Genomic DNA, 22,905 nt, shown 5'->3' with positions numbered 1-22,905 from the left:
AAATTCTTTTAAAAAGTTGGAACTTGGAACTTACTATTTAATAAATGAATATTACGCTGCTTAAGTCACACTCTAGATATGTTATCATTCTCATGGGTGTGCATTGAATTGTAATTTTGAAGAATTAAAAAAGTTATCTATTCAATTAATACTTTAAAATGATATAAACAAATCATGTATTTGATTAGGACTATCATGAATTATTAAAGAAAACAGCAGAATAAGCCACAGTATTCAAATAAAACTTTTATAGCTTACAGATAGTTTTTTTTTTTAAAAAAAATTGTATACATTTTGATGAGTTGATTTTAAGATGAATTTCAAAATATTTATTAATTTTTAATAAAGTGTATAAATATGTATCCATCAAATCATCTCACCAACCCTTTATTAACTTCACATGCAATACTTGATAATTGTTCTCTTACAAAAAATATTTTATTGGATTTTTGTATTGAATTAATTATAAGAACTAATATAATATGGCACAAAATTGCAAATTAGAACCCTTATTATTCTAACTCAAGACCGAGAATATGGTAATGCATAAAAACTTATAATTGTTATGACAGATATACCAACAGAAACAGGAAAGTATGAGAAATTTGGTTATTAAAATTAAACCCAACTGGTTTGAAGAGATTGAAAAATCAAATTGATTTGACTTTTCTTTTTATCCAATCTTTTTTTTGTACTGACTTGTACTTTCAAATTTTACAATCATTAGCTGTTTCAAATATTTTAAAAAAATTTAGATACAAATACATCAAGATTCAAGTTTCATAAATTTGAATACGAAAAGTCTCCATATTTGAATACAATTTTAGATAAATCTATGAATTTTGTCATAATCTTTAAAATTTCAATGGATCAACATGGGTCAGATTGCTAAGGTGTTTTCCTGGAAATGGTTTTTCCTTACCCAATTCGATGGCCTCAATAACTTTTAAAGAACAAACCCAAATGCCAAGAGCGTGAGCTAAAGGGTGACAAATCCACTAACAGAAACAGAAAAGTATGAGAAAACAAAGTTGTTTTAGTTTACCTTTGTCTTTGCTATGGAAAACTAATAGTAAAAATAAACAAGCTATGGACCACAGGAAGTAAAACAGTAATGAAGCATTCCCATTGGTAAATTACAGCATAGTTGGCAAGAATGTCTCTTTTCAAAATTTCAACCTATTGAAGCTTCTTTATTCCTGGAAATGATGGTAATATTGCAACAAGAGCGTCACCATATCCAACAGGATCTGTGAAAAAACAAAAATAAGAGTCACACACCACACAGAAATTAAATTAAATTGATTGGGAAAACCAAAAACTAACCTCCATCCTTCCGCAGTATCTTGATGACCTCTCCGGACACATCAGACTGCAAACATTGAGAGTCATGGCAATGGTAAGTACTCATCATATTACAGTCATTTGCCCTTTCTAAACATAAAAAAAATCATAAACATGAGAGTCACACAATGACTTGGAAGAGAGTCAAGACACAAACCTCAATTGGCACCTGACCACCCAGTTGTTCAATGTAACAAATCACTTGCCCCTCCTCAACCCTTTGTTTCTGTCAATTGGCACACTACTTCATGAGAACACCACGCCAAAACAAAATAATAATAAACCTATTTTTGTGATGTTGCCCTACCAGGAAACTGCTAGCCTTGTTTTCAAAATATTGCAATTGTGTTGTGATCATATGTTTAAATGTCAACACTCAATACAGATAGAGATAGGAAAATCATCAAAAAATAAATTTTACAAGTTGTATGTTTCTGTGTAGCCTCACATGGTGGATAACAAGATTTCCCCAATAAAAAGGAAAAGAGAAAAGCCATCAACAACTGTACCTCTTTACAAGATGGTGGAGAACGCTTCCCTTTTATTGTTCGTGATCTTCTAAAGAAACCCACCTGCTTACGGTTTTAGAGAACATTATGTAAGGTTTGTAAAATGTGAAGTACAAGTTTCAGATTCTTACCTTTGGAGACGGAATTATTACCAAGCCTTCATCAGCAGCTCTGTCAAGGAATTTCTGGATAGATCCTGGAGAAGATATTGGGTCGACCGGGTTTACAGGCTTTGAGATGGCCAATGAAGTTGTAGAAACTGATCCATTTGTTTTAGGGGTTTCTATGACATTATTTGCACTTACAGAAGCAGGAATAGGAGGAGGTAGAGTTTTATGTTTTTGAGTCAAATCCCTCACTATATGCAGGTGAAACCCAGCAAGCTGATACCATTTGGAATTTGGGCAGATGACAATGAAGAGAAGAAACAACAATAAGAAGCAAGTCAAAGATAATATATCTAATGCCATTATGAGAGAGAATTCGAATAATATTGTGCTAATGAAGACATCTAAATTCAACTTCATTGTACTTACTTTTAATTCTAACTCCCCAATTGAACTTGAGTCACATAATTTAGTGACTAGGAATTCCACCTGCAAAGAATGTCCATACATATAGAGATACACGACTTCAAATTTTCCATTCATGAATAATAAATGTAGAAAACAGACTTGTGCATTACAATGTGACAATCTCTTTTCAAGTGTCATAAAAGGCAAGTTTTTATAGCTGGGAAAACTTCAGAACTAAGATTAAAATGATTATTTAACACTTCCAAGTAAAGAAAATCACAGAAGTATCCACACAAATTTCTGTAATAAATGAAAGCTGGGGATGTAGGTCAAGCCTCGGGAGCTAGGATGCTAAACATCTGATAGGTTCATAAGCTTGGACACAAACTGTACTTTTATTTTGGCTTGTGCTTTGTCAGTTTAATCAGAAAGAGCTTAAGCTCCAGAGCTAATGTAGAGCCACATTTCAAGCTAAGCACTGGCCAATATTAGACTAAAATATACTGGTAACATATGCTATACAATATACCAGAGCACATAATGGTTTATCTACATAAAATGGTTTTATAAATATGGAACAGCTTACTCAAATATTGACTAACAAACAAAGAAGGTAATAGATGAAAGCAGCACAATAAAGTCATCATGAATTTGGATCTGTTTTATAGATTATTCGCCCTGAAAAATGAAAAAAGAAATAGATGAATAAACAATGGGATCTTCCAAGTACTAACCTCGTTAAAATTGGGAATAAGCGGACTTGTCAAATCTGAAGATTTAATCTCTTCAGAACCTTCTTCCGACCTTTTAATAACTGTGATGTAATCATTTAAGTATGTTATAGAAGCCAGACAATGGTACAAATATCAAGTTAATAGTATTTGCCATAGTGAGAAACTTCAAATCAATAGCTTTACAGCTTTTACACAATAAGTCAGAAATGTGAATCAGATTACAAAATGTACAATCGTAACATTAAAAAAATCCTATAAAAGATACAGTTATGAAAACTTTACAACAAAGAACAGTACAAGTTCCTGCATAGTGTCCATATTCCTTGTATTTATATGATAAGTACGTACCCAAGCAGTTGGGGAACTCACCCAAAAGCTAACTATTTAAGAGGGGGAGAACCAAATACTCAAACACTCCACCGAGTATTCTAAACTACTCAATGTAGAACTTGGACACCCCATAATACCTAAGTTCCTATCATTATTTCGTACGCCAAAGGTAAAGGTGAAATCAATTTGACTTCCAAGCAAAGTTGATGCTAATATAGTCTATAAACTGCGAAAAGTGACATCAAAATCGCCTTCTGTTTGTTCATCACAAGAGTGAAGGACTTAATCAACATTAGTTTCAATGGCGGAGGCACTAAATTGATATAAACTCTTGTGGAAGGTCAAATTGCTTTCACTTTGATCAAGAAAATAAAATGATATCAGCTTTCTTTGGAGGATAAACGGATGTCACAAACATCTTTGAGGACTAAAATAGAACTCTATTCAACGCAAAATATTTTAAATTGTCAAGTATATAAGTAATTAAGTATGATTTATAGTTTCAATTCCAATAATATAATGTTTGAATTTATACAAACATATTGAATATGGTTTAATTACTTCTTTCCTCAAATAAAAAATAAATTAATAAAAACTTATTTGTTATGCAATCTATTTTAATATAAGGTTTTTCCATATAATGAAGTTGTCATCAACCAATTATTCCAAAAGCTTAAGCTTTAGATGGAAGTACAAGAATGGATTTATATCCATCACATCCTCCCACCCAAGAGTCCTGTGCCCTTTGAACACCGGTCAGTGCAAAGACTCATAGTGTGCTAACATTAAACTTTTTTTAGAAGAACTGGAGGAGCAGCTAAGATTGAACTCTAAACCACTTGCAACATAGGTTCTAATACCATGTCTTCAAACAACTAACTAAAAGCTTAAGCGTCTAGGTTAAAACACATGAATGATTCTTTGTCAAAACAGAAATAACAAGATCTGAATGTGTGTTATATCATGCACACATAGTATGACATGAATATGCATGCCAAAACTCACACCAGATTACTACCAGAAACCTAAATTGGACAGAGATAATGCATTGGATCCACTAGAAATCATTGATGGTAAGAAATTTAATAGGATTTGAAATTGAGAAATAAACTAATGACGGTTTTTATATAACCTATATGACAAAAAATATGTAAAAAATAAAAGAATAGAAGAAATTACCCTTGATCTCTGACGCTGGGTCATTGGATGATGCTAAAAGCCTATCTGCCTGTCGTGACGTAACCAAACCAGTGTACTGCAATGACTGCCTTCTCCAGCTTCTCGTACCAACGTGTTTTGAAAGTCCAACATTTTTTCCACTAAAGTGCAAGTTCAATACTTTAATATTTGGGCTACCTAAGCTACCTGTGATAGAATTTATGACATGATAACCACTCTTTCCGGGGTACATAACCATTTAGTAGTCTTGAAAGAAACACCAAACTCTTGCATACTAAGTATCCAATATATCAAGACAACAGAAAATGATTGAAGAATAAAGAAAAAGTTTCTTTGAAATGTTAAATATTTTGTCAAATGCACACTTAAGTGATGCTTTGGTTAGTAGAAAAAACAAAAAAAAAAAATCACAAGAAAAAGTACATTGATGAAATCAAAGAGAAAAAATACTAAAGAAGAAACAAAATAATAGAAATTTCTAATAGATTCCTACACTATATAATGGAACTTCGGCAAAGATTACAAATAACAGAGCACAATAGAAATGATCTTCGGCTGAAAAAGTACAATTTTCAAGACTCAATCATGATTATATTTTACACACAAAAAATGCTAGAGGGGGAGACATGTATTCTTTTCATTCACACTCATTGTGACCTATGCTTGTTTCTCAGAAATCATTCATAGTTATGTTAATCTACTCAACTAGTAGCCCATCTTTGAGGCTTAGAACAGCAAGCCCATACATAATCCTCACTTGAAGGAACAACAGTAAACCAGTAGGCTCACAAATTAAAGGACAAGATGAAATAGCTGCCCCAATCTGTACAAAGAAGTGTCGGACTATTGTAATGTCACCAGCTCAGGAAAATATCTAAGGTTCAGTCATGAAATTAAAACGCCAAGCAGTTTCACTGCCCTCATACACTGTATAAACTGTACAAATCAAGGCACCTTTTTCCTATTCCAAGGATACTAAAAAAACAGAGTTTTGTTGTCAGGGCTAACTTAATCCAACTGTTTTTCAAATACCCTCTCGGTCTCAAACATAAGCAAACCTAACGAGTGCTGGCCTCGAATATAAGCAAATCTCAACTAATTTTACCTCGTTTAATGAGACTATTTCTAAGATGCCTTCATTTAATTGAGAATAATAACTCTTCTATTCTTGATATCAAGATTTAAAAAGTTAAGATTACGAAAAATATCACTTTCGTAAATGAAACTAGAACAATTAAATACTACTAACATCATTTCTTAATTGATGTGAATTAGTTTTTCTTGGCCTATATTGAAAACGGAGGTAATATATCTTACAATGGACATGAACCTAACAAACTCAAAACACAAGAACCCACAAACAGAGTTTCAGAGACAAGTACAATATTTGGTTCAAAAAATCAATACATTGTACAAAATAATTGAAAAGACATCGTAGTGAAGGCTGCAGCAATTACGAATTTATGAACAATCCGGTACCCATAGCGTTGGTGGGACGAGCAAAGTAGATTACCATACGCTTGACCCATCAGATTAAAAATACAGCAGATTGTCAGTACTCAGTACAAAGCAAATAAAACAGCACTAAACCAGCATCGACCATGTCACCGAAAACTACATCTCAAATATAAAATCACATTCCACTTTCATTTCCCAACCCCACTCACGATATTGCAGAACAAATCACATGAAAAAACATAAATTATCGAAAAGGCCCCTCTTTGAAGTAGTAATTGTAATCTGTAATCGAATGGATATAAAATAGAGAGAAAGAAAAACTCACATGAAGCCATAGGAAGCGTGGAGCAGAAAGTGTCGGGGAAAAGGGTAAAGGGTTGGGAAATGAAGAGAGTGAAAAAGAAAAGAGAAAATTGTGGTGTCACTTGAAAGTTGAGAGAGTGAAAGAAAATGAGACTACAAAAGAATGAGAAGAGAAGAGAGACAGCAACATGAACAAAACCAATACCAACATGGAATGAATGAGGATTGACGGTTACAGCTGGATTTTTTTAGGATTGCTATTTCTATTTCCGTTTCTATTCTTAATCTTCACTCCAAAACTTGGATTTTCTTTTCTCCTCCAAAATAAACCTAATTATTTTTTTTTATTTTTACTCAAATAAACCAATGTAAATATCATGCTAGATCAATTTATTATTTAAGTTGAGAACTCTAAATTTATTATTTGGCTGGTGTGGAGTGAATTTCTGGCCTGATTTTCCAGCTTAAGACTGAGTTTTAGTCTGATTTTTTCAATATTTTTGAAAATTAGGAAAAAAAGGAAGAAAAGAAAATCGAATGTTAGTGTTTAACACGTGAATGATAAATAGGTTTAATTTAAAAATTAAAATAAAAATTAGTTTATTTGGGAAATTTTTTTATTGAATATATATTTTAAGAAAAAATTCAAAACTTGATCCGTTATTAACTAACGTATCTCCACTTTTAATGTGATATTGATTCATTTATTATTTATTAATTGATTATTATGAGTTTTAATTTAACTTTTCTTCTTCCACATTAATTTTCAAGAGTTCAGTTTTGTGAGACCGACCACGCTCCAGAGGTATTATTTTTCTTTAAATTGTATAAAAAAAAACATTTTAAAATAAATTTTTTTATTCAGCACATTTAATATCTTATTACACTTCAGCTTTAGATTTATAACTTTAGTCATGATACTACAATAAAATACTTTTATGAATTAAAAATAAAATGATAATTTTAATTACTTATTCAAATAATTAATTGTTAGGAAATTTTTACCGTTTATGTTGTGAAAAAAAAATATTTGAGTAGAGTAGAAGTAATATGAACTATAAAATTAGTATAAGAAAATGTAATTCGTCAAGAGTGATATGCATCATTTTTTATGAATTTAATAATATTATTTATTTTAATAATAATTATAATTATAATTTTTTTTTTATTATCATAAGATAAAAATATATACGTTTCCACTAATTTATTGTAAAAAAAATACTTACAAAATATATTAAAAAGCTATTTACAATAAAATTATTCATATTTTTTATATTTATTATTTTATTATTTAATCATAGAAAAAGTAAATATTTTTAGTGATATAATTTGTCTTTATTTCCAGTCAAAATATAGGTAGCCTAACAAAACCTCGTTAATATCGAAAATGTAGAACTGATTTTGAAGTATTCTGATTCTATTATAATAATAAGATGTTATGATACATGAACATCTGATATTCTATTCAACACCTATCCGATATCAACAAAATAATATTTTTACTTTAAAATATAAAATCATTTAGAATGAATCAATTAAAAGAGTAAAATTAAATTAATTAAATGTTGGAAAGGATGTGAAAATTGAGTATGAACATTTTTTATATAATAAATAGACCAATATAAATAAAAAAAATACCTTATAAAGTAAAGATTATACACTACTTATATATTATACTTTGGTATGAAATATATCCAACATTTTTTACAATATATTATTGCTTGTAAATAAAATTTATATTATTATTATTATTTTAACTACAGATTAAGTTAATATTTTAATTTGTAGGGAAACTAATAGCTAACAAATTATAAAAATATGATTTGTTTAATTTTTTATGATTAAATAAATTTATGTATCAATTATTTAAATATGAAATAACATGGTAAAAGTATTGAGAACATTATATGTGCTCCCCGTAGCAATGATATTATAATAACAACAAATTAAAACAAACTATGGTGACTTACACTATATTTTTTTCTTTATTTTGAGCATCAATCGAAGCATACATCATATGTTTGCTTGATTGTAATAAGAAAAATTGAAACTGAAAATGGCAATTTATCGCAAAAATTAAAATCTTCCCTAGTTTGGGTACTATAAGGATATAAGAAGAAAAAACATTTTTTTTTCTGAAAAAATCTTACTTTTTGTGTTTATGAAAACTGAGGACAAAATATAATTTTTGGCTTCTCTCTTTTAATTCTATTAAATTTTGGTTTGATACATTAAGTATCGATTTTTAGTTAATGATCTATTATCTAAAAGGAAAATCATGAGAATGGATTCTTGTTAGCTTTTTCAATAATTTAAAGAACATATATATCAATTAATTACTAATTTAATATCATGAAGTAAATTAATTATTAAATTCTTAAATCCTTGTAAAACAAGTTGTAATGCTAATATATGAATGGTGAATATACCCAAAACTGGATAATCTTATTTCTAATGCAAGTCTCTTGGAGCACAGCATTTAAAACATTCCATTCTGCTAGCGAAGTTATGTTCATTGCATCCAGATCTGCAGAAAGTGAAAAACAAATTGTCATCACAAGAAACACATGGAAGAGAGTTGATGATTCATCAAAATTTCGTTAAAATAAATAAAATAACGTAGCATATATAAAATGAAAAATAATATTTTAACAATTTTGATAATCACATATTTTAAGTGATCTTTCATTTGTTTATTTTTTTATTTTTATATTTTCTTTCGAACAATATGATTTTTATATTTTGATTCTTATCATTTATTCTGATGTAGTTTAGTGAGATTCATTGATTAATAGACCACTATTTTTTTTTTGAAAAAAATCAGTGATTCATAAAGTCATGTCAAAAAATAAATGATGAGAGTAAAAAAAAATGAGAATTATAGTATAATTTTTTATTTCAAAATCAGTCAGAAGATGTCACCTCAAATTATAATAGAAAGTTGTCCTGAAATTTAAGTCTAAAAATATCGATTTTGGATTTTTTGCTGGATTTTTTGTACGGTTCATCTACTGTACCTTCATAATATATTAATTATCACTAATTTTGACGTTTTAAAATATCAACATATTGTATTTTTAATGCTCAGCAGAAAAGACTACCATACCAAAAACAGCACGAGAGAATCTAGACTCAAAAATATCACTCCATCTAAGATATATATGAGTGATCACCTGTTACATATCCAATCACCATGCTTCCATCCAGGTTTCCAAGAGGGTTTTGAAGATGAAGTGTGAGCAGCAGCTGAGTGGTTCCTGGAAGCACCACACTGGAAGCAGGTTGAACGGGTAGCAAAGTTATGTGAAGCACAGTTAGATGCATCACAGTACCAGTCACCTGGTCGAACATCTGACTCAGTGCCAAAACCACCATAACCATTCCCCTCTCCACCTTTACAATCCCCACAACGTTGGCAACACTCTCTCCTCTGAAAGTTCAGGTGCTGGCATGACCTGCACTTCCAGTCTCCCACTCTCATCATTTCTTCTCTGCACTTTTAACACCACTCAAACAAATATTAACAATCAAACCTCACACAGTTTCACTACTAAAGCATTTTCTCAAACAATACATATGCAAGTTTCATTTTTTTCTATGCATCTCTTTCACTTCATTCATAAGGAAAAAAGAGAGTAACTACGTACAAAGACCAACCTGAAGATGATGCAAAGCTTGAACAAATCAGAGAAGCAGAAGCTGAAGAAGAAGGTGGTGATGAGTGAATAAGTGATGACGAGGAAGATGGTTTATATAATGGGAGAAGCCACAGAAAAAGAGAATGAATACTTTTTGATAAATGGAATCATTGAATTCTAAAAGAGAAAAGAAAACCATGCATGCTACAATTCCAAAGATACGATACTTTTGATTTTTGTACAACACTTCCAAGATTTCATGCATCACTGCAAGTAATGTAAGTAAAGTATGTTATAGGATTAACAAAAATCTGTTCCTTTTACTCCAAAATCAGAAAGCGAAAGTGGAATAGAGATAGTCTTTCTCCTTTATCAATCTTTTCTTCAAGGCATGCATGCTTAAAGCTAAAAGCATTTCTGAAGGAGCACTTTAATTTCAACCAACATGGCAAGTGAATCCAAATTTCCAAATCTTGGAATTTGTGGTCTTAATTCATTTTTTGACTTTTGGAAGTTTGCATTCAACTTTAGATGAATTCACACTTGGTTAAATTGCTTACTTAAACGCACTTTTTTGTTATAGAAATAATATAAATAAATTAGGAATAAAATATTATTCAAGTACAGCTCGTTAAATTTCGTATTGTTATGAATTAATGGTCGTCCATTGATTTATACAATTACTCATATGATTGATAATCATATTATTCATTACTCTTTATGATGTAATATTTTGTATTTACTATTTGATTTTATATCCTTTCTGGGTTACCATATTGTACCTATAAATAGGACTCGTCCTATCAGTAATGCGACACACATAAAAACAGAAGTTGCTCCCTACTCTCTCATTCTCTATTCTTCCTCTCCTTTGTCTCTCTTATTACCTTTATTTTATAACACGTTATCAGCACGAGGGTTATCCAACTGAGCGTGAAGGCATATTTTTTTTTTCCCTAAGAACAACGCTCTATATTCCTTAACCGAGGTTCTTTCTAATCTTTTTCTCATTCACAAACTTTATCTCATTTTCTTTTTTTTTGTGTAATGATAATTGTTTGATTTATTTTTCTCTGTCATATTATTATTATTATTATTATTTGATTTTAATAATTTCATACATGAAATTTGATTATATTAATATTTTATGTGCTAGTTTTAAACACGCGAAACGTTGCAAAATTCTCTGTCATAATATTTTTATTATGACGATGATTATTATTAATATTATTATTTTGATGATGATGATTATTATTAATATTATTATTTTATGTGTTAGTTTTAAACACGCGAAACGTTGCAAAATTTGGATTTGTGACCCTTGATATTGTAAGGAAGAATTCCTTATATTGGATTTTAAATGTTGAAATATATTTAGATGCAATGGATATTGGGATACCATTAAATAAAGAAATAAAGCAACTAATTTGCTCATAACAAAAATATTGTGAAAAGAGACTTCACAAATATTGTGAATTTATTTCATGCCTATGCATGGCTGGCTGGACAAAGCAATAAAGCTTTTGATGAAAAATCATGAGATCCGCCTAATCTGCTCCATTCCCAGAAGTGAATGGAGCAATCAATATTATGAATTGATTTCATGCCTTCTTGTGGCTGAACAAAATAATGAGCTCTTGATGAAAAATCATGAGGCCCGACCAACTGGTTCTGCTCCATTCCCAGAAGTGAATGCAGCAACATCTGATCCATATAATCATGGACGAGGTCAAGACCATAATAATAATCGTGGTCGTAATTTTGGCCGTGGTCGTAGCCATGGTCGTGGTCGTGGTCGTGCTATTAATCATGGTCGTGGACATGGTTATAAAGGAAATTTTCAAAGAGAAACTTCATCAACAGAAGTGGAACAAGAATGCGAAAAAGGAAAAAGAAAGGGGTGAAAATAATGGCAAAAAGGCTGAAAATATATGTTACCGTTGTGGTAATAAAGGTCATTGGACCCGTGCCTGTTATACACCAAAGCATCTTGTTGAACTCTACCAAGAATCACTTAAAAAGAAGAATGTAGAAACACACTTTGCTTATGAAGATGGTGATTCTGATTATGGTCATATGGATACTACTCATCTTGATATTGGTGATTTCTTTTCTAAACCCGATGGAAGCATTGATCACCTTATTGGTGATGGGAGTGTTAGAAAATAGTTTTATTTTATGATTAATTTTTAAGACAATGTTTTATATTTAATTCATGTTGCTTTTATATGTACAAGTTTTTATGTTTTTATGAATAAAATCCTCTATTTTATTTTTTTTTTTCTTTCTCTCCTCTTACAAAGTAATCTCTAATATTGATATTTATGTTTATATGAAGAATGAATATTGGCATTAACACCAATGATGAGGATCTGTGCCTTGCTGATAGTGCAACAACTCATACAATTCTCAAGAGTAATAAATTTTTCTCTACTTTGGTAATGCGAGAAGTCAATGTTAGTACTATTTCTGGTACTACAAATATAATTGAAGGCTCTGGAAGAGCTACAGTACTTCTGCCAAGAGGTACAAGATTGCATATTAAAAATGCATTTTATTCTCCTAAGTCCAATAGAAACTTATTAAGTTTCAAGGATATTCGTCTAAATGGATATCATATTGAGACAAATAATGAAGGAGATGTTGAATATCTTTATATCACTCAAATTGAGTCAAATAAAAAATGTGTATTGGAGAAATTATCAGCCTTCTCTTATGGCTTGTACTACACATATATTAATGCGATTGAGACGCATGTTATTGTAAGCCAGAAGCTTACAAATAAGAATGAATTTCTTGTTTGGCATGATCGGTTGGGTCATCCTGGATATATCATGATGCGAAAAATAGCTGAAAACTCATGTGGACATCCACTTAAAAGTCAAAAGCTTCTTCAGTCCAATGATTTCTCATGTACTGCATGTTCGCAGGGAAAATTGATAATAAGACCATCACCAGAAAAAATTAGAAATGAGTCAATCTCATTTTTAGAACGAATACAAGGTGATATTTGTGGTCCAATACACCCACCATGTGGATCATTTAGATATTTCATGGTATTAATTGATGCGTCCACTAGATGGTCACATATTTGTTTACTATCAACTCGAAATCAAGCATTTGCTAAGTTATTAGCACAATTGATCAAGTTAAGAGCCCACTTCCCAGATTATCCAATTAAGAAAATTCGTCTTGATAATGCTGGTGAATTTACATCTCATGCTTTTAATGAGTATTGTATGTCAATTGGAATTGAAGTTGAACATCCAGTAGCACATGTTCATACTCAAAATGGACTTGCAGAATCATTGATAAAACGTCTAAAATTGATTGCACGACCTTTACTTATGAAAGCTAATCTTCCAATGACTACTTGGGGATATGCAATTCTGCATGCTGCAGTATTGATTCGCATCAGACCAACAAGTTATCACAAATACTCTCCTTTACAGTTGGTTTTTGGTCAACAACCAAATATTTCTCATTTAAGAATTTTTGGGTGTGCTGTATATGTCCCAATTTCCCCACCAAAAAGGACTATGATGGGTCCTCAAAGACGTTTGGGAATATATGTTGGATATGATTCTCCATCGATAATAAAATATCTTGAACCATCAACAGGTGACTTATTTACAGCTCGATTTGCTGATAGTCATTTTGATGAATCAATTTTTCCAACGTTAGGGGGAGAAAGAAAGAAACTGGAAAAAGATATTGGTTGGAATGAATTATCATTATCTCATCTTGATCCTCGTACAAAAGAGTGTGAACTAGAAGTTCAACGGATAATTCATTTACAAAAATTGGCCAACCAATTACCAGATGCTTTTACTGACACAAAAAGGGTAACTAAGTCGCATATACCCGCTGCTAATACTCCAATCAGAATTGATATTCCTGTTGGACAATCTAATATAGCAAATGAATCTCAAACACGCCTAAAGCGTGGTAGGCCTTTGGGTTCCAAAGATAAAAATCCTCGTGTGAGAAAAAGGGAAAAAAGGCAAGATGGCCTAATCGAGGGGGTAAAAGTCCCAAAAGATTCTTTTGACATAATCAATGATTCGGTTCCAGAAGAACCTCAGGTACCTGAAATTGTTGAAAATGATGAGATCTCAATAAATTATGTCATGAATCATAAAATATGGAATCGAAATAAAGTCAATATTGACGAGGTTTTTGCATATAATGTAGCAAAGGATGTCATAAGTGACAATGATGATCAAGAACCAATGACAATTGAAGATTGTCGGCAAAGAAATGATTGGCCAAAATGGAAAGATGCAATCCAAGCAGAATTAGATTCGCTTGCTAAACGAAAGGTTTTTGGACCTGTAGTTCGCACACCTGAGGGTGTAAAACCTATTGGGTACAGATGGGTTTTTGTACAAAAACGAAATGAGAATGGTGAAATTGTTAGATACAAAGCACGGTTAGTTGCTCAAGGTTTTTCACAAAGACCTGGTATTGATTTTGAGGAGACATATTCTCCAGTATTGGATGCAACAACATTTAGATATTTAATTAGCCTTGTTGCACAAGAAGGTTTGAATTTGCACCTCATGGATGTTGTTACAGCCTATTTGTATGGCTCTTTGGAAAATGATATTTATATGAAACTCCCTGAAGGATTTAATGTGCCCAACAAAGCAAATTCTAAAAAGGATTATTCAATAAAATTGAATAAGTCCCTTTATGGATTGAAACAATCAGGACGTATGTGGTATAACCGTCTAAGTGAGTACTTATTAAAGGAAGGGTATAAAAATGACCCTATTTGTCCTTGTATTTATATGAAAAGATCCGAGAATGAATTTGCCATAATTGCTGTTTATGTAGATGACATAAACATAGTTGGAACTCCTAATGAGCTCACAAAGGCAATTGATTGTTTAAAGAAAGAATTTGAGATGAAGGATCTTGGAAGGACAAAGTTTTGTTTGGGATTACAAATTGAGTATTTAAACAAAGGTGTTCTTGTACATCAAGAAGCTTATATAACGAAAGTGCTTAAAAAGTTCTATATGGACAAATCACATTCACTATGCACTCCAATGGTGGTGAGGTCATTAGATGTTGATAAAGACCCTTTTAGACCTCAAGAAAAAGATGAAGAACTACTTGGTCCTGAAGTACCATATCTTAGTGCTATAGGAGCACTAATGTATCTTGCTAATTATACTCGACCCGATATAGCATTTGCTGTAAATTTGTTAGCAAGATATAGTTCTTCACCTACAAGAAGACATTGGAATGGAGTAAAACAAATACTCCGTTACCTTAAAGGCACTATGAATATGGGCTTGTTTTACCCAAATGATTCAAAATTAGATCTAATGGGTTATGCAGATGCAGGTTATTTATCAGATCCTCATAATGGTCGATCACAAACAGGATATTTGTTCACATGTGGTGGCACAGCGATTTCATGGCGATCTGTGAAACAAACAATAACAGCAACATCGTCAAATCATGCAGAAATTTTAGCATTACATGAGGCAAGTCGTGAATGTGTTTGGTTAAGGTCTATAATTCAACATGTGCGACAAACTTGTGGTTTATCCTTGGGAAAAATGAAACCAACAACGATATATGAAGACAATAGTGCATGCATTGCTCAATTGAAAGAAGGATATATTAAAGGAGACAGAACAAAACATATTCTTCCAAAATTCTTTTTCACTCATGATCTTCAAAGAAATGGTGATGTAGAGATCCAAAAGATTCGCTCATGTGAAAATCTAGCAGATTTATTTACAAAGTCTTTGCCAAGGAGAACTTTTGAGCAATTGGTTCATAGGATTGGACTCCGCCATCTTAATGATGTAAGTTTACATGAGGGGGAGAAATTAGAAGATGCAAAGAACAATATTATATAGAATGATGTACTCTTTTTCCTTCACTAGGTTTTTATCCCAAAGGGTTTTTCCTAGTAAGGTTTTAACGAGGCACATTCTTTTATCAATGGACACCCAAGGGGGAGTGTTATGAATTAATGGTCGTCCATTGATTTATACAATTACTCATATGATTGATAATCATATTATTCATTACTCTTTATGATGTAATATTTTGTATTTACTATTTGATTTTATATCCTTTCTGGGTTACCATATTGTACCTATAAATAGGACTCGTCCTATCAGTAATGCGACACACATAAAAACAGAAGTTGCTCCCTACTCTCTCATTCTCTATTCTTCCTCTCCTTTGTCTCTCTTATTACCTTTATTTTATAACACGTATTAATTAAAAGTTAAACATATGTAAAGAATAAAACTAATAAATTTATTCTCTCGTATATAGATTAGAGATAATTTCAATCTCTTATATAAGTTTCATACAAATATTACACATTAATGTGTAACTATTTAACCATAAATTTAATGATATTCATACTTTAATAAACTTAAATATTTTTAAGTGAAATGATCAAACGTTTAATAAACAGCTTAAATTATTGGTCAATATATATAGCATTTAAACTATAGACTACTTTTAATTATTTATTTTTTTCATATACATCCACATTTGTTCTATTTTAAATTATCTTATTATTATTTTTGTGTTATTCTACATTAGCTCAGAACAATTCTAAAGAGACCACAGAGTATCAAGTTTTATAATGTTACCTCTTTTTTACTTTTTTTCTAATTCATGTTATAGAGATACAAAGAACCAAAATATGCAATAATAAGTAAATAATATGTAAAAGGAAACGAGTATGGATAAATTATTATAACATTTTGCAATAAATAACACTAGTTTATTTTAAATAGCATTGAAAAAACATACAATGTAAGTGCATACAAACATTAAAGTAATATTTTAATGATAAAAATATGAGTATATTTTGTAAAAATAAAATAAGTGCATATAAATTATTTACTCCATTTGAAAGGTAGTTGCTATTTTATCAAAAATATTAAGAAAAAAACGGTTATTGTCTGTAAGAAGAAATAACAACATAAATAAATAGAATAAACATGAGTGCATATATTAAGAGTTATATGAAGTTTATAGTTTAAGCATTATACTAACTATTAGTTTAATCATTTTATTTCAGATTAACAGAACAGTTCCAGAACCTTCCCTACGTATAGCAAAGTTTATGTAGAAACAAAGCACGAGATTATAAACACACATCTTTAGCAACAAGTATTTTGAATCAATAATTCAACAATAAATAAGTCTAATGCAATAAATATATAGACACTTTAATTTTACGTATATCCTTCATAAATATTGATTTAAATGTAGAACTTTTCTTGCACGTATATCACCATAATTTAGATCATTCGGAGCTTTTGTATTTTCTTCCAAGATGATATAGTTATTGTCAGATTTGAACTAAAATCTAAATTTCATTTTTCTTTTATGGCATTGGATTATTTAATTTGTCCTTTTCCTTATTAACTTCGAAACTTCTTTGTTAGAAAAGTAAGAAAATGCCATTTTTACGTTTTTTCAAGAAACAATTCAACTTATTTAGGTAGAGTTATGCTTTATTTTTAATTTGATTAATTTAAATTCAATTTTTGAACACGAGCTTTAATCAATGTAATGTTTTATCATATACAAATGAAATTGGCCCATCTATTACCAAATTAAGAACTGTTGACAAGTGTTGCAAATCACTAAAACAAATACTTACCTATTATATACATATAAACTATTAACCTTTTATTATAATTATCATGAAAACACACACATATTATAATTATCATTACTAGCGAAAACAGATACGGTATGTTCGATTATTTTATTTTCATCAAAATTTAAGTTAAAATCAATAAAAAATATATAATTGTTAAAATTAAAAAGAATAAAATATATATAGAAAAAAATAAATAAATAACCGTTAAAAAAAGAAATTTTTAAAATAATGATTAAAAATAAACTATTTATAAAATAATTAATTTTTAAAATAATAATTAAAATTAAAATTAAGATAACAAAATATAAACGAAAAAATATATATCTTTATATATTGTTATTTATATAATGTTAGAGATAGATTACATAATTTTTTTCATGTAAATTGTATATACACACGCGGCATACACGTTTAAAATAATCAAATTACTCAAGACCCATCCTAAAAATGTTTACCCTGACTAACATCACAACCGACAATTTTCAAATATCTTTATTGATCTAATAAACCACGAATCGCACAAAGTTCCTTTGACCGTAGCATTTGGTTAAATGCAACGAATTCAATTTTCAGTCCCACCAAAAAAAAGTCGTGTATAGTGATAAAAGGAAAAAAGAAATCAAATAAAGGGCTATTCAAAATGCTTTTAATCCAACCGTGAATGCCATTTGATAATTTCAATAATGTGTTCTTCAAAATGAAAGAAATCACCAAACCGCCATTTTTACTCTATTACTAGCAGAATACATCATCTAGCATCATTTCAACTGAGGCAATACCATTTCCATGTACATTCTACCTATTAAACATCCCATTTTAGGAAAACAATCGTAAATCACCATCATCGATTATATTGGTTGAAGCATTACTTCAAAATAGAGTTTTCACTTCAATATCCTTTTCTGCTCCGGCTACCAGGACTTGCCACCTTCCTAGAACCTGATGATTCCGGTGAACCGTGCAAATTTCTCAGACCAGGAGAGGAACCTCCTCGGTGTGTAGGAGATGCAACTTGTCGAGGAGATCCAGTACTTGCTTCGCTACCTCTATTATATGACTCAGCCTCCAGACTTTTGGCTTCTTCACTCAGAACTGATAGCTGTCATCATATACAACACATAGATGTAAGAAATTATTAGACAAAAGTTTAAAAAAGGTTGAATTTCACAGAGGATCGGGCAAAAAGAATTTGAAATATGTAACTTTTAGAAGCTAAGCTAGTCATACGGTCAGTGAAAAACTATCATGATTCGAAAAATACCCGAATTTGATTATCTCTCAGTCGATCTTGAAGCGTACTTATAGCAGGACTTAAACTGTAAAGTCAGAAAGTAGTAAATTGTTATTGGAGAAGTAGAAGAAAATGAGGAGGAACTAGAAAACGGACATTTTTTCTCTTACCAGTATTCAATCAACTTGCACAGGGAAGCCTGATAAGTAGAAGTGTGGTGTATAAAAGTCAGAGGATGCACTTTCCCATCCCTGGAGAGTAGAAACAAAGGGTACATCGGAAATTGAAGACAGCAGAAAAATGATGACATAAAGCAAATAAACAAGAAAATTAAAGACAATTCGTTGAAGTATTAATGAGAATATATTTTATCAAATTATCACCTCATATTTTGTGAGATGGCCTGATTATATGCACTTCGCTCCTCTTCAAATAGTACATTTTGCAGATCTGCGTATGATGATAATGGCGAATCAAGGTTGAGTATAGACAAGGCTGGCACAACATGAAGGGGAACTTCTTTTCTTACGTTCTGTGCACCTCTGAAACCAATAAAAGCCATTTTAAAACCCAAGACTGGGAAACTATCTTGTCAACCTCAAATGATTAAGCATGACTGACCTGACCAAAAATAATACAAAGAATGCAGAAGAGGATGCTATTGTTTTATAGTAAAGAGTTGCTCTACAGTTATTTTATAGCTTCCGTTTATCATTCAACCAACCACCAAGAATGAGAATCATCCACATAATGAATGCCTATCTCCGTCTCCGGTGTGATTATATTTATTGATAGAAAATTCATGGTGTAACAAGTTATTAAGGCCAATACCTAGCACATATCTTTGATCTTATCAAATCACCTAAGGTTTGAGACTAGATATGAACGGTAGCACCATGTTCCCTTATGGATCAAGAGGACACACAGAATCCAAATACCAAAAATAGGCCTAAACTGTAGTTGATAAATAATAAAGATATTAGTGGTGCATTACGCACTTATCAATATTATATACCTCATGTCCAAATTTGAACGATGCATGGCCTCTTGCATACTATCTGACATATCCATGGGATCAACATCAACTAAGTTAATGTCTGAATTGTTGGGATGGTAGTTGGCATCAGCATTAGCAAAGAAATTCCCCAAGTCTGATCTCCCACCGTCCTGGCAAAAATATATAATTGTATAAGTCTTAAAGTAAGGAAACACAATGCAGTATTTTAATCCAGTATAGAAGAAAAAAACTAGTTTTATTGATAGGACCGCAAGGGACTGAATTCATTTCCCATAATGTGAACATGGAGAGTTTATGTTTTATCTTATACCCTCATCTTGCCATATCAACAAAATGGTATACACAAAATCCAGAGTCGTAATAAGAAACTTCAAGTAAAACCAGTTTCAGAAAAGAAATGCAGATTGGATACATGCCAAGGGTGGTTCTATAATAAAATACAATATTGAGTGCTTAATCATGCACAAAACAACAGTATTCTTGTTGTCCCAGAGACAAAAGTCTCCAACAGAGAGTTCTCTCTTTACGCAAGCTGCACATAATAATACACTTCCTTAATTACACATCCCACTATTACTAGATATAATCCTAATACGTTACTGAAAAATGTTAATTTCTATGAATACCAACCACTATGCAGTTTCCCATACGGAACTAATGCAGAATTACTAATACAAGATGTTATTTTATATTCCATGCATACAATTTCGAATCCCATCTGCCTCCAGCCCATCCGTGGATCCTTCCTAACCCACTTAACTCTAATATTTTCTATGAATAACTGCAACCATGCAGTTTCTAATACAGAACCAATGCAGAGTTACTACTACGCATATTCCTAAAAATAACTGACTCTAACCCATCAATGGATCCTACTACCATTTGGTCCCAGTTCCAAACACTGAATCCAATAGCTTCATTTCATATTCTGAAAAGAGAGACGGGATTCTAAAGCTTGTTGGTTCAAGTATCTGGCATTTAAAACTTTGTCATGATATGAATACACAATAAAAACACCACTGGAGGTGGACACTAGAAAACAATGTCATGATGGTATTTAAACATTAAAAAAATAATTCTTCAAATCATCTACAGATTTGTTTGAAATTGGGACTGGAAAGCACAAAAACAAGCAGAACTACATTTTAATAAAGAAACAAACACCCCTCTAACAATTTCTGTAAGCTGCATCATGTTTTACAAATTTTACATTCAAGCATAATAAGCATTCTAAATACAATTGTGTATTGTACGGCCAACCAACAGCACAAAATACCAAATTTTAAATCACGTTGAAATATAAAAAAAATTATACCTTACTAGCACCGACACTTGTTGAATCACCAGTGTCCTGCACAGGGCTCTCTGCCTTGAAGTAACCAGGTCTCAATGATAAATTCTCCGAGGAACTTGGCGAAGAATCGATATCAATAATAGAGCTTCTATTTACAGGAGACAAGGGTATAGGTCTTGATGTGTGATTCTGCTTCCCATCAGTTGACTGGAAAGCAATTACTTGAATTCTTCCAACCTGAACACAGCCCAAAGGATTTGACGATAAACTTAAAAACAAAAGTTCGAATTAAAGAACGTTTTGGCCATGCATTGAAGACAAACCTTGTTTGCATCTTCACTGTAACAGGAAAAAATCAAGCCAATAAATCCAGTGTCAAGAAGCTGATACATTGCCTGGGTGCGTACATCAACATGGGAAGGGAGAACTGTAATGTGAGGGTGCGAATGGTACCAACCGATAACCCTTGTCGTCGTTCCGGTGGCGACGGTCATTCGGTCAGCGTGGGCAGAAGCGGCGGCCAGCAGCTCAGGGTTGGTTTCCACCCGATCCTTCTGCCGATCAGACCTCGTCTGAGGAGACGCCCCCCAGATCAATGCAGTCACGTTCCCGTTTTTCGAATGCTGAATCAACCCAATCCATCACAATTATTAATCGAATCGAAACCTGGTACTGCGTCTATGCGTTTCTTCAATTGACTCGACAACAGAGAAAGAAATTTTAGGTCAGATTACCTGAATGTCCCCGAGAAGAAGACCCATAATCTCTTCGGTTTCAGTGGACAATGCATGAGTGAGGCAACTTAACCACACTTCTTCCGACATCTTCACGCTAGTTAGAGACATTTTTTTTTCGATTCAATTGATTCTTTCTTCTTCTCTTCGATGCTCGTAGACCCCACCGATTCCGAATTGCTCTCTCTTCTTTCTTTATCTTTCTTCTCCGCCCAACAAAACCTCACCCACCACTCGACAAACACAAACTTTAGCTTCTCTACCTCTTCTTCTTTCTTCTTCTTTTCTTCTTCGTTCTTGATTATTAATTAAAAACTCTTTTCTTTTATTACGTTGCCATACCCTAATGTTACTTACTCCCATTCAGCAAATGCAAATTTAGTTTCATTTAGGAAAATAAATTATCAGAGCAAAACAATTTTTGAAACAGATCAATTAAAAATCATAAAACTTAGTCATGTAATTATCTAACACACTTTTCATCCTAATATAGTTTTAGACATGCAATAACATTTCAAATTGACTTTTTTTATATTTTATAATTACTAATTTCGTATCCTAACATTTTATTAAAGTTCAGTATCATACTTTTGTTGTTGAATTTAATATTCTAATTATCTCGTTAGATCGGAGTTAACATCGTGTCCGTACAGGACACGTGTCAAGCCATGAATTTTTTAACTTTTTTTAAATTCTTTTTTTTCAAAAAATTAAAAAACTGTCACGTGTCAGTTTATCATCGTGTCACATGACAGCTTACCATCATGACATGTGGAAGTGATAATAGTTGTTTTCAATTTAGTACCCTAATTTTTTAAAATGATCTAATTTTGTTCTTTCTAATTTGAGACCAAATTAGTAAATAAACTTAATTACAACTTATATATATATATTACAGTAACTTTTTCTAATATATACATCAAATCATTTCACTTAAGTACTTAAATTATTTTATTTTTTA

The 22,905-nt window shown here is 31.4% G+C and overlaps 3 protein-coding genes across 4 annotated transcripts; all 3 read right to left on the bottom strand.

The window, feature by feature from the left end:
* Nucleotides 1–975: 975 nt before the first annotated feature.
* On the bottom strand, nucleotides 976–6,640 carry LOC114183142 (Single hybrid motif superfamily protein). Its single transcript, XM_028070049.2, has 9 exons — nucleotides 6,395–6,640; nucleotides 4,612–4,797; nucleotides 3,103–3,182; nucleotides 2,390–2,449; nucleotides 1,985–2,236; nucleotides 1,854–1,916; nucleotides 1,502–1,570; nucleotides 1,327–1,372; nucleotides 976–1,250 (listed from the first exon to the last, which is right to left on the bottom strand). The coding sequence occupies exons 1-9, from the start codon at nucleotides 6,402–6,404 to the stop codon at nucleotides 1,180–1,182; spliced, it is 837 nt and encodes a 278-aa protein (XP_027925850.1). The 5' UTR covers nucleotides 6,405–6,640; the 3' UTR covers nucleotides 976–1,179.
* Nucleotides 6,641–8,616: 1,976 nt separating this feature from the next.
* Nucleotides 8,617–10,490, bottom strand: LOC114186133 (RNA-binding protein csdA-like). Of its 2 annotated transcripts, none has more exons than XM_028074162.2 (3): nucleotides 10,030–10,490; nucleotides 9,546–9,863; nucleotides 8,617–8,899 (listed from the first exon to the last, which is right to left on the bottom strand). In XM_028074162.2, exons 2-3 carry the CDS (start codon nucleotides 9,854–9,856, stop codon nucleotides 8,824–8,826), a joined length of 387 nt encoding a protein of 128 aa, XP_027929963.1. In that variant the 5' UTR covers nucleotides 9,857–9,863; nucleotides 10,030–10,490; the 3' UTR covers nucleotides 8,617–8,823. The 2 variants fall into 2 exon arrangements, with proteins under 2 accessions (XP_027929963.1, XP_027929961.1); XM_028074160.2 differs by having other exon boundaries at nucleotides 9,546–9,868; nucleotides 10,030–10,487.
* Nucleotides 10,491–18,308: 7,818 nt separating this feature from the next.
* Nucleotides 18,309–22,249, bottom strand: LOC114183239 (uncharacterized). Its single transcript, XM_028070174.2, has 8 exons — nucleotides 21,945–22,249; nucleotides 21,534–21,833; nucleotides 21,232–21,447; nucleotides 19,914–20,065; nucleotides 19,282–19,440; nucleotides 19,069–19,149; nucleotides 18,929–18,983; nucleotides 18,309–18,766 (listed from the first exon to the last, which is right to left on the bottom strand). Exons 1-8 carry the CDS (start codon nucleotides 22,053–22,055, stop codon nucleotides 18,557–18,559), a joined length of 1,284 nt encoding a protein of 427 aa, XP_027925975.1. The 5' UTR covers nucleotides 22,056–22,249; the 3' UTR covers nucleotides 18,309–18,556.
* Between the last annotated feature and the right edge of the window lie 656 nt (nucleotides 22,250–22,905).

The sequence above is a fragment of the Vigna unguiculata genome, chromosome 5 (genome assembly GCF_037176805.1).
Source record: "Vigna unguiculata cultivar grain cowpea cultivar isolate G323 ecotype 2 chromosome 5, ASM3717680v1, whole genome shotgun sequence".
NCBI classification, from domain to species: domain Eukaryota; kingdom Viridiplantae; phylum Streptophyta; class Magnoliopsida; order Fabales; family Fabaceae; genus Vigna; species Vigna unguiculata.
Note: the sequence above shows the minus strand (reverse complement) of the source record. Positions and strands in the feature narration are given on the sequence as shown.